Here is a 13,084-nt window from a genome sequence, read left to right as displayed (position 1 = left end):
GCCCCGTGAACTGTGCAGCACTGCTCTGGTTGACATGTAGGGACAAACTGCCTCTCTGATACGTTGCCTCCAGTCACTCTTCAGGAGGATGTTTATGACTCAGGGCTATTTTCTGCCCAGGTCTCCGCCCCGGCTGCTGTGCTGTTCGCTACTCAGACCTTGGCATGCTAAAATTAGTGATGGTTGTTCCAACGTACATTCACAGGGGGTTTAATCGCAGTGTTTGGCTTTTTCTAGGTGACTTAAAATTGTGAACAAGGTGCTTATTAGCATGGCAAACTTTTTGGTTTTGGTTTGGGGGTTGTACCAACTTCTTATAGCCTTCTTCAGAATAGGGAAGGGTAGCGAATTCGGTCTGTGCCGGGTATCGATTCCCGTAAAATCAAACACTGCCATATTTGGATACGTTTTGTTGCTCGTGACGTCACGTCCAGTTGTAGACTAAACCAGTGTTTTTCAACCTTTTCTGAGCCGAGGCACATTTTTTCATTGAAAAAATACAGAGGCGCACCTCCAGCAGAAAACATAAACAAATTAAACTCAGCAGCCGATATTGACAGTAGAGATGTCCGATAGTGGCTTTTTTGCCGATATTACGATATTGTCCAACTCTTAATGACCGATTCCGATATCAACCGATACCGATATATACAGTCGTGGAATTAACACATTATTATGCCTAATTTTGTTGTCATGCCCTGCTGGATGCATTAAACAATGTAACAAGGTTTTCCAAAAATAAATCAACTCAAGTTATGGAAAAAAATGCCAACATGGCACTGCCATATTTATTATTGAAGTCACAAAGTGCATTATTTTTTTTAACATGCCTCACAACAGCAGCTTGGAATTTGGGACATGCTCTCCCTGAGAGAGCATGAGGAGGTTAAGGTGGGAGGGGTAGGGGTTAGCGGGGGTGTATATTGTAGAGTCCCGGAAGAGTTAGTGCTGCAAGGGGTTCTGGGTATTTGTTCTGTTGTGTTTATGTTGTGTTACGGTGCGGATGTTCTCCCGAAATGTGTCTGTCATTCTTGTTTGGTGTGGGTTCACAGTGTGGCGCATATTTGTAACAGTGTTAAAGTTGTTTATACGGTCACCCTCAGTGTGACCTGTATGGCTGTTGACCAAGTATGCCTTGCATTCACTTGTGTGTGTGAAAAGCCGTAGATATTATGTGACTGGGCCGGCACGCAAAGGCAGTGCCTTTAAGGTTTATTGGCGCTCTGTACTTCTCCCTACATCCGTGTACACAGCTGCGTTTAAAAAAATCATACATTTTACTTTTTGAAACTGATACCGATAATTTCCGATATTACATTTTAAAGCATTTATCGGCCGATAATATCGGCAGTCCGATATTATCGGACATCTCTAATTGACATTAAAAAGTTGTTTAAAAATTCAAACCATGCATCACTATAGCTCGTCTCAAAGTAGGTGTACTGTCACGACCCGTCACATCACGCTGTGACTTATTTTGAGTATTTTGGTGTTTTCCTGTGTGTAGTGTTTTAGTTCTTGTCTGGCGCGCCTATTTTGTTGTTGATTGTCACGTCATGTACGGATGTACTTTGTGGACGCCGTCTGCTCCACGCGCTGTAAGTCTTTGCTGTCATCCAGCATTCTGTTTTTGTTTACTTTGCAGCCAGTTCGGTTTTAGTTTAGTTTTGCATAGCCATCCCTCAGCTTCAATGCCTTTTGTTTATTTTTGGTTTAAGCATTAGATACCTTTTTACCTGCACGCTGCCTCCCGCTGTCGTCTGCATGTTGTGATCACGACAAATCATGTTCCTGACGTCTACAAAGCAATTAGCTACCTGCTGCCACCTGTTGATACGGAAGAGTATTACACAGTTACTCCGCCGAGCTCTTGACAGCACAGACAAAAATTACTGGTTTGCAAATAATATTTTTAACTTAATTAGGTGAAATTACATAATTTCCCACGGCACACCAAACAATATCTCACGGTACACTAGTACACAGTGGTTGAAAAACACTGGACTAAACAACGACTCAAACACTTGACAGGAAAACAATCACTCAAGCAGCACGAAGAGTGTAATTTTCAACGCCAACAAAGTATGCTTGATATAAAAAAAACGCTCAAACATAAAGTAAGGCTCCACTTTTGTAAATACGCTAGCTTGATGCTAATTTACATTAGCATTCCCAAATAGTGAAGTTAATTATATTTATATAGCGATTTTTTTTCTCATGACTCAAAGCATTACATTGAGAAACCTATTATTCAAATTCAAGCTACATTTACGCCAGTGTGGTTGGCACTGCGAGCAAAGTGGGTGAAGTGTCTTGCCCAAGGACACAACAGCAGTGACGAGGATGGCAGAAGCTGGATTTGAACCGGGATCCCCGAGTTTATTGCCGGATACGTTCACAGTTCGTATTTTTTGTTAAATCTGATCTTTTTATGTAGTCGTTGACATTACGAAAACAAATATGCGACGTCTATGTACCGTATTTTTCGGACTATAAGGCGCACTTAAAAACCTTTCATTTTCTCAAAAATCGCCTTATAACCCGGTGCAGCTAATGTACGGAATTATTCTGGTTGTTCTTACCGACCTCGAAGCATTTTTATTTGGTAAGTGTGACCAGTAGATGGTAGTCACACATAAGAGATACGTGTAGACTGCAATATGACGCCAGTAAGCAACACCAAAACATGAATTGTTCCATTGAAAATAAAGAACATTACACACGGCACTCAAAAATCTGTCAAAATGTTTTAGTACGACTTTGAAGCTGCACCGCTTGATGGATTGTCGACCCATTACGGCTACCGTAGTCGGAGATACAAGTATTACTATGGTGTGTGTATAAGGACTGCAAAATGGCACCCGGTAGCAGACATATTATCTGGCATTTGGTTTCACAATATTATGCAAAACCAACTTTTCTTAACTTCTGGTACCTGTTGACGTGTATTTGAGATCTGCATAAGTCCTGAAAATTTGCGCACGTCCGCCACTGTAGTCCGTACCCAGGCTTCTTCTTTTTCACTATCTTCTTGTTATGGGACATTCACCCTCTACTGTTGCCATTTCTAATGGTATGGTATGGTATTTTATTTTATTTTATTTTATTTTATTTTATTTTTGTCTTAAAAAAATACAATCATGTGTGTTTATGGACTGTATCCCTGCATACTGTATTGATATATATTGATATATAATGTAGGAACCAGAAATATTAATAACAAAAAGAAACAACCCTTTTGTGCGAATGAGTGTGAATGGGGGAGGGAGGTTTTTTGGGTTGGTGCACTAATTGTAAGTGTATCTTTAGTTTTTTATGTTGATTTAATAAAAAATAAAAATATTTATTTATTTTATTTTTATTTTTTTTAAATTTCTTGTGCGGACCGATACCGTTGGGGACCACAGATGTAGACCACAAGGAAGTGTTTTCCATTTAGAAAATTTTTTTAATAGCATGATTCCTTTTAGAGATGTCCGATAATGGCTTTTTTGCAGATATTCCGATATCGTCCAACTCTTAATTACCGATTCCGATATCAACCGATACCGATATATACAGTCGTGGAATTAACACATTATTATGCCTAATTTTGTTGTGATGCCCCGCTGGATGCATTAAATAATGTAACAAGGTTTTCCAAAATAAATCAACTCAAGTTATGCGGGGGGTGTATATTGTAGCGTCCCGGAAGAGTTAGTGCTGCAAGGGGTGCTGGGTATTTGTTCTGTTGTGTTTATGTTGTGTTACGGTGCGGATGTTCTCCCGAAATGTGTTTGTCATTCTTGTTTGGTGTGGGTTCACAGTGTGGCGCATATTTGTAACAGTGTTAAAGTTGTTTATACGGCAACCCTCAGTGTGACCTGTATGACTGTTGACCAAGTATGCATTGCATTCACTTGTGTGTGTGAAAAGCCGTAGATATTATGTCACTGGGCCGACACGCAAAGGCAGTGCCTTTAAGGCACGCCCCCAATATTGTTGTATGGGTGGAAATCGGGAGAAATCTGGGAGAATGGTTGCCCTGGGAGATTTTCGGGAGGGGCGCTGGAATTCGGGAGTCTCCCGGGAAAATCGGGAGGGTTGGCAAGTATGACTGGGAGACGCAACTGCTCTGTACTTCTCCCTACGTCCGTGTGCCACTCCGTACAGCGGCGTTTTAAAAAGTCATACATTTTACTTTTTGAAACCGATACCGATAATTTCCGATATTACATTTTAAAGCATTTATCGGCCGATATTATCGGACATCTCTAAATTCCTTTAATGCGCCCTACAATCCGGTGCGCCTTATATATGAAAAAAGATCGAAAATAGACCATTGATCGGCCGTGCGCCTTATAATCCGGTGCGCCCTATGGTCCGGAAAATACGGTATGTCAAATGTGAACGGAATGCGTCCGTGAAGTGCTGTGCACGCGCACAAACCATGACATCACACGAGAGGGATTCATGTTGGTGTCAGTCCCGGTACATTTTATGGCAATTTCAAGGGGTCATGTAGAATGTGGGTGAGAAGGTAGAGCGGCGGGATATTGACGTAAATCCTCCTCAATTTTAATCCTTTCTAAAACAGCATTTTTTCGTAATTTACTGTTTTCTGCCCTTTCGTCCAGCCTTTACTCTTGGGCTTGTCTGATTTGTCAAATAATTGTGACGTTTGTCACCTTTCAAGGACATATTGGTCGGAGGAACGCGACTTGAACGTTATTCAGACTGCAGTCGCATCAAACACATATCCAATTTATATTCCCATACAAAAGAAGAAAGAGTAAAAATTGGAATTGACCTGCAGTATAAACTTTGCCTCAATCTAATTAAACACACATGGAACTAAGGCTATTTTAATATTTGAGTAATCTATCAGAATCAGAAGTACTTTATTAAAAATTTCGGCACAATCCCATTCAAGAGCAGACAAACATTACAGGGAGACAGAACAGGGATTAGTTTGTTTGATTAATCGAGTAACCGGATAAAACATGCTTTGGGGTCTCCTTTTTAAGGAAAAAATATTACATAAAGAGCATTTTTTTTCTGCTTGCTACAAGCTTAATTATTTTCTTTTTTTTTTATAAATACACATTAACATTGAAATTGCACTTTTTACATGTGTGCATTAGTTAAAAAAAAATTATTCTCTGCTGTCCACTGGAACCCACACACCACAGCTTTCATGTGCACTCTATTGCAGCAGGTGTACCGAAACTAGTTCCAGGCACCCCTTGCGATCTGGATTTGATCCATTTATATTAATTTAACTCATTAAACAATTGTTCCAAGCAACATAATATAAATGAAAGCTATTTTCTAATGGAATTAATCGATTAATCCTTGCAGCCCGAGATTGAACTAATTAGGGATGTCCGATAATGGCTTTTTGCCGATATCCGATATTCCGATATTGTCCAACTCTTTAATTACCGATACCAATATCAACCGATATATGCAGTCGTGGAATTAACACATTATTATACCTAATTTGGACAACCAGGTATGGTGAAGATAAGGTACTTTTAAAAAAAATTTGTAAAATAAGATAAATAAATTAAAAACATTTTCTTGAATAAAAAAGAAAGTACAACAATATAAAAACAGTTACATAGAAACTAGTAATGAATGAAAATTAGTAAAATTAACTGTTAAAGGTTAGTACTGTTAGTGGACCAGCAGCACGCACAACCATGTGTGCTTACAGACTGTATCCCTTGCAGACTGTATTGATATATATTGATATATAATGTAGGAACCAGAATATTAATAACAGAAAGAAACAACCCTTTTGTGTGAATGAGTGTAAATGGGGGAGGGAGGTTTTTTGGGTTGGTGCACTAATTGTAAGTGTATCTTGTGTTTTTTATGTTGATTTAATAAAATAAAAAAAATAAAAAAAATAAAAAAACGATACCGATAATAAAAAAAACGATACCGATAATTTCCGATATTACATTTTAACGCATATATCGGCCGATAATATCGGCGACATCTCTAGAACTAATCAAAATGTGTATTTGGCCAATCTCAGATAACCTTATTTCAAAATGTGTATTTGGCCAATCTCAGATAACCTTATTTCATTTTTGTACAAGGTTCCTAAGCTGAAGATGACTCATAAATAACAAGACAGACACGAACAGGAGTGCGTTTTTAGCATGGACCTATCAAATACCGTATTACCGTAACGACTGCACTCACTAAATTTTAGAAGAATAAAAATAGATTTACATATTTAGCCTCACCGGTCTATAAGCTGCAGATATACAGTACAGGCCAAAAGTTTGGACACATCCTCATTCAATGCGTTTTCTTTATTTTCATGACTATTTACATTGTAGATTGTCACTGAAGGCATCACAACTATGGAAGGTGAAATAACTGAAAACGTGTTTTATAATCTAGTTTCTTCAAAATAGCCACCCTTTGCTCTGATCACTGCTTTGCACACTCTTGGCATTCTCTCGATGAGCTTAAAGAGGTAGTCACCTGAAATAGTTTTCACTTCACAGGCGGGCCTTATCAGAGTTGATTAGTGGAATTTCTTGCTTTATCAATGGGGTTGGGACTAGGGATGTCCGATAATATCGGCCTGCCGATATTATCGGCCGATAAATGCGTTAAAATGTAATATAGGAAATTATCGGTATCGTTTTTTTTAATTATCTGTATCGTTTGTTTTTTTTTCTTCTTTTTTTTTCTTTTATTAAATCAACATAAAAAACACAAGATACACTTACAATTAGTGCACCAACCCAAAAAACCTCCCTCCCCCCATTTCTTTCTGATATCAATATTCTGGTTCCTACATTATATATCAATATATATCAATACAGTCTGCAAGGGATACAGTCCGTAAGCACACATGATTGTGCGTGCTGCTGGTCCACTAATAGTACTAACCTTTAACAGTTAATTTTACTCATTTTCATTAATTACTAGTTTCTATGTAACTGTTTTTATATTGTTTTACTTTCTTTTTTATTCAAGAAAATGTTTTTAATTTAGTTATCTTATTTTATTATTTTTTAAAAAAACTACCTTATCTTCACCATATATGGTTGTCCAAATTAGGCATAATAATGTGTTAATTCCACGACTGCATATATCGGTTGATATCGGTATCGGTTGATATCCGTATCGGTAATTAAAGAGTTGGACAATATCGGAATATCGGCAAAAAGCCATTATCGGACATCCCTAGTTGGGACCATCCGTTGTGTTGTGAATGAGGTGTGTCCAAACTTTTGGCCTGTACTGTATACCTTGTGAAATGAGATATGGGTAAATGTTTATTTACCTTAGTTGTTTCCAAAAGGCCGTATAACGTTTGTACTTCCGGTTGAAGGCACGAAACAGGAAGTACTTTTTTTAACTCGTAGCACCTGCAGTGAGCAAACTTTTCCCAAAAGATGGAGCGTTGGAAAAACGTAGGGCCTTACAGTCCTGAAAATACGGTTCATGAAATATACTGGCATAGCATTTACACCAGACCTGGGCAAATTAAGGCCCGAGGGCCACATGCGGCCCGTTAAGCTTTCCAATTTGGCCCGCCGGACATTCCCAAATAATTTTTCTAGATCTTTAAGATGGAAACTGTGGCTGCCATTATGATGTGCAGTGATGTTTTCTAATGAGCATAAGTCTTGAACTATACAAAGTATTTCAATGGTTGGAATATGCGCTTTTGCATGATATACTAGTTACTATGGTCATCTAATGAGTTATTATGGTCATCTAATTAGTTACTATGGTAATCTAAGTCACAACAGCTCAGATGAGGCACCAAGCAGTGTGTGTGGGGAGCGTTTCCACAGAGTGTTTCCAGAACGGCCAGCCTGAAATGCGGGTGTCAGGGACAGACGCGGAAGGAGATTTTTACAACAAAGTTCTAAAGCTTAGTGATACATCAGATGTATCAGATTGTAGGTGGGTTTTTTTTTTTACCCTTTGCGTTCGTATTTCGCTGTGTTTGTTGCATTTTTGTTGCGTTCTGCTTGATTGTGAAATATGTGGATGGAGAGGGGGTGTGACGTTCATATGTTGTCAATATTCAGTGTTTTATCCGTCATAGTTAATATTGTAAATCCCACATTCTTTATTTTCATGTACATTCTGGGTGTCTCATTCAGTAAAAAAAATTTGAAATTCCATTCCGTTTTTAAGGCGGTCTGTCATAACATTTTTAGCATTCAATCAGACATTATTGTGAGGTTCTGTATTAGTGTTCCTAAAAATAAAAAGTCAAAATAATTGCCCAGGCCTGATTTATACTAATATCGATACTAGGCACATTTTAGTGATTCAACTACCGTATTTTTCGGAGTATAAGTCGCTCCGGAGTATAAGTCGCACCAGCTGAAAATGCATAATAAAGAAGGGAAAAAACATATATAAGTCGCACTGGAGTATAAGTCGCATTTTTGGGGGAAATTTATTTGATAAAACCCAACACCAAGAATAGACATTTGAAAGGCAATTTAAAATAAATAAAGAATAGTGAAAAACAGGCTGAATAAGTGTACGTTATATGAGGCATAAATAACCAACTGAGAACGTGCCTGGTATGTTAACGTAACATATTATGGTAAGAGTCATTCAAATAACTATAACATACTTGCCAACCCTCCCGGTTTTACCGGGAGACTCCCGGAATTCAGCGCCTCTCCCGATAACCTCCCGGAAGAAATGTTCTCCCGATAAACTTCCGGAATTCAGCCGGAGCTGGAGGCCACGCCCCCTCCAGCTCAATGCGGACCTGAGTGGGGACAGCGGCGACAGTCTGTTTTCACGTCCGCTTTCCCACGATACAAACAGCGTGCCTGCCCAATCACGTTATAACTGTAGAATGATCGAGGGCGAGTTCTTGGTTTCTGATGTGGGTTTATTGTTAGGCAGTTTCATTAACGTCCTCCCAGCGCGGTAACAACACACAACAACAGCAGTCACGTTTTTGTCTACCGTAAAGCAGTTCGTCTGCCGTAAACAGCAATGTTGTAACACTCTTAAACAGGACAATACTGCCATCTACTGGATAGCCTCCGGAACACTGAAATCCAAGTATTTCTTTTATTTATATGTATAATAAAATAAATATATATATATAGCTAGAATTCACTGAAAGTCAAGTATTTCATACATCTATATATATATATATATATATGAAATATATATGAAATACTCGAGTTGGTGAATTCTAGCTGTAAATATACTCCTCCCCTCTTAACCACGCCCCCGACCACGCCCCACCCCCCACCTCCCGGAATCGGAGGTCTCAAGGTTGGCAAGTATGAACTATAACATATAGAACATGCTATACGTTTACCAAACAATCTGTCACTCCTAATCGCTAAATCCCATGAAATCTTATACGTCTAGTCTCTTACGTGAATTAGCTAAATAATATTATTTGATATTTTACGCTAATGTGGTAATAATTTCACACATAAGTGGCTCATGAGTAAAGATGTCCGATAATATCGGCCTGCCGATATTATCGGCCGATATATGCGTTAAAATGTAATATCGGAAATTATCGGTATCGGTTTTTTTATTATCGGTATCGTTTTTTTTGTTTTTTTTTTTTATTAAATCAACATAAAAAACACAAGATACACTTACAATTAGTGCAGCAACCCAAAAAACCTCCCTCCCCCCATTTACACTCATTCACACAAAAGGGTTGTTTCTTTCTGTTATTAATATTCTGGTTCCTACATTATATATCAGGGGTCACCAACGCGGTGCCCGCGGGCACCAGGTAGCCCGTAAGGAACAGATGAGTAGCCCGCTGGCCTGTTCTAAAAATAGCTCAAATAGCAGCACTTACCAGTGAGCTGCCTCTATTTTTTAAATTGTATGTATTTACTAGCAAGCTGGTCTCGCTTTGCCCGACATTTTTAATTCTAAGAGAGACAAAACTCAAATAGAATTTGAAAATCCAAGAAAATATTTTAAAGACTTGGTCTTCACTTGTTTAAATACATTCATTCATTTTTTTACTTTGCTTCTTATAACTTTCAGAAAGACAATTTTAGAGAAAAAATACAACCTTAAAAATGATTTTAGGATTTTTAAACACATATACCTTTTTACCTTTTAAATTCCTTCCTCTTCTTTCCTGACAATTTAAATCAATGTTCAAGTAAATTTATTTTTTTTATTGTAAAGAATAATAAATACATTTTAATTTAATTCTTCATTTTAGTTTCTAATTTCTTGACGAAGAATATTTGTGAAATATTTCTTCAAACTTATTATGATTAAAATTAAAAAAAAATATTCTGGCAAATCTAGAAAATCTGTAGAATCAAATTTAAATCTTATTTCAAAGTCTTTTGAATTTCTTTTAAAATTGTTGTCATGGAAAATCTAGAAGAAATAATGATTTGTCTTTGTTAGAAATATAGCTTGGTCCAAATTGTTATATATTCTAACAAAGTGTAGATTCCATTTTAACCTATTTAAAACATGTCATCAAAATTCTAAAATTAATCTTTTCAGGAAAAATTACTAATGATGTTCCATAAATTCTTTTTTTAATTTTTTCAAAAAGATTCGAATTAGCTAGTTTTTCTCTTTTTTTTTTCGGTGGAATTTTGAATTTTAAAGAGTCGAAATTGAAGATAAACTATGTTTCAAAATTTAATTGTCATTTTTTTCGTGTTTTCTCCTCTTTTAAACCGTTCAATTAAGTGTAAATATCATTAATTATTAATAATAACATAGAGTTAAAGGTAAATTGAGCAAATTGGCTATTTCTGGCAATTTATTTAAGTGTGTATCAAACTGGTAGCCCTTCGCATTAATCACTACCCAAGAAGTAGCTCTTGGTTTCAAAAAGGTTGGTGACCCCTGTTATATATCAATATATATCAATACAGTCTGCAAGGGATACAGTCCGTAAGCACACATGATTGTGCGTGCTGCTGGTCCACTAATAGTACTAACCTTTAACAGTTAATTTTACTAATTTTCATTCATTACTAGTTTCTATGTAACTATTTTTATATTGTTGTACTTTCTTTTTTATTCAAGAATTTTTTTTAAATTTATTTATGTTATTTTACTAATTTTTAAAAAAAGTACCTTATCTTCACCATACCTGGTTGTCCAAATTAGGCATAATAATGTGTTAATTCCACGACTGCATATATCGGTTGATATCGGTATCGGTAATTAAAGAGTTGGACAATATCGGAATATCGGATATCGGCAAAAAGCCATTATCGGACATCCCTACTCATGAGTATAAGTCGCACCCCCGGCTAAACTATGAAAAAAACTGCGACTTATAGTCCGAAAAATACGGTATTTAAAAAAACAAAACACAAAACATATATTAAAAAAATTATAAAAATTGTGATTGTCACCAGTCATAGTGAAATACTGAATTTACAGAAAAATAAAGTAACTTTTGGCCTTAGCAGCTAACATACAGAGTAACATCCAAACGTTCTTAGCACTTTAAAATCCTTGTTGATAGAATTCCACTGCATGAACGTGCATGTACAGCATAGTCTCATATCACCGCGAAAAGGGAGCTCAACATTTTGCCATGTGGCCACCAGATGTACCACTCATTCCCGCGGCCGCCACCACCTCCGCACAGATTCTGAACGTCTCGCATGACTCGACCCCCCCTTGTCAAAAGGAGGCGTCTGAAAAGCTCAGTGCCAAGCGAAGGGCATTTCAGATCTCCCGCAAAAACAAAAAAAAAAGAAAGGGCCGTCTACCGAGACGCTCGGGATGTGGGCGGGCGAAAAGAGAGAGAAGGTTTCTGTACGGATGCGATGCCAAGTTCTCACACTCCTTCTGGGACCATGGCGGACAACAAGCAGCGCAGGAAAGGGTCGGGAAGTGCGAGCCTCACGTAAGATTTTAAAGGGATTGTTGCTGTATGTTTTCTGGTATCTTTGGGATAGAAGATGCTTTTGGTGTGTGGTGAGGATTCAAATACATTTGGCCTGCTTACATATACGCCTTTTGGAATGACCTAAATTGACACTATTTTGTCTTTATTTTTGAGCCACACCTTAAGTAAAAGTGGTGTTTTGTGGACAGTCCACGATGGCCCGAGACTCAACAAAGAGGAGAGTAGAATTGATTCCACCACTTGGTGCATAGTCTATTCAAGGTGCTCTGAGGATCGAGTTCAGTGGTGCATCCCTAATGAGGTCTTGGTTTATGTACTTGTCCAAAGTTTTGTTTGTATGAGTTGTGGCTTTGCAATCGTGCTGAAGCTGAAAGTTATGATATTGTAATGCCACTACGTAGAGAAAGAGAGACACTCTCAGACACTTTCTTAACAAGAGGTAGCAAACTCAGGGAGTCAAAACACAACACACGGTTGGACACTGTTATTATTATTAGCCTTTATTTAACCAGGTAAAATCCCATTGAGATCAAAGATCTCTTTTCCAAGGGAGACCTGGCCAAGAGGGCAGCAGCAAGGTTACATTAAAAACAGTAAACAAATACATAAAACATCACATTTACGACATTAAAACTTGCTCACATAACACATGTGCATACAGACAAGGTAGACTGCAGTCCTTTCACAGAAGCTTTAAACTCATTCAACGTAACAAGGGTTTGAAGTTCAATATTCGATTGTAGGTTATTCCAAGCCTTCGCTGCTGAAAACCTAAATGCTTTCTTGCCCAGTTCAGTTCTTACTTTGGGGACGACAAATTGCAGAACATTCATTGAACGAAAATTGTGACTTCCTTGTTTCTTTGTTAAAAGACAGGACAGATAAGATGGAGTGATACCCAGAATGGTTTTGTAGATGAAAACATACCAATGATTGAGGCATCGAGCACTTAAAAAAGTCCAGTTAACCATTGAGTATAATACGCAATGGTGAGTAAGGGGAGCGCAAGGGGAACTGAACATACAAACACCCAAACTCTTGCTTGACTCCGTTCACTCTGCCGCTTTGCACAGGTCACACTAAACAGAACTACCTCTTCAAAACACGTAGTTATCCGTCATTTAGAATTAACGTTTAACGTTTTTATTCTAAACATTGTTAACCTTCATATAAAGTCTGCAGTTCTTAAATCGACTGTTTTCATTTTTCTACTAG

General features: G+C 37.7%; 1 protein-coding gene across 3 annotated transcripts in view; it reads left to right on the top strand.

Annotated features, from left to right (window-relative positions):
* pald1a (phosphatase domain containing paladin 1a) overlaps positions 1-13,084 on the top strand; it is a 192,896-nt gene that overhangs the window by 24,682 nt on the left and 155,130 nt on the right. The window contains exon 1 of one of the 3 annotated variants that reach the window (XM_062055451.1): positions 11,493-11,866. The exons of the other annotated variants lie outside the window; for them this stretch is intronic. Within the exon in view, the coding sequence (XP_061911435.1) occupies positions 11,622-11,866 (245 nt within the window). The 5' untranslated portion in view covers positions 11,493-11,621. Of the gene's footprint in view, positions 1-11,492; positions 11,867-13,084 lie in introns of those variants that run through there. 3 annotated transcript variants of the gene reach the window in all.

The sequence above is a fragment of the Entelurus aequoreus genome, linkage group LG08 (assembly GCF_033978785.1).
Source record: "Entelurus aequoreus isolate RoL-2023_Sb linkage group LG08, RoL_Eaeq_v1.1, whole genome shotgun sequence".
Taxonomy (NCBI): Eukaryota; Metazoa; Chordata; class Actinopteri; order Syngnathiformes; family Syngnathidae; genus Entelurus; species Entelurus aequoreus.
Note: the sequence above shows the minus strand (reverse complement) of the source record. Positions and strands in the feature narration are given on the sequence as shown.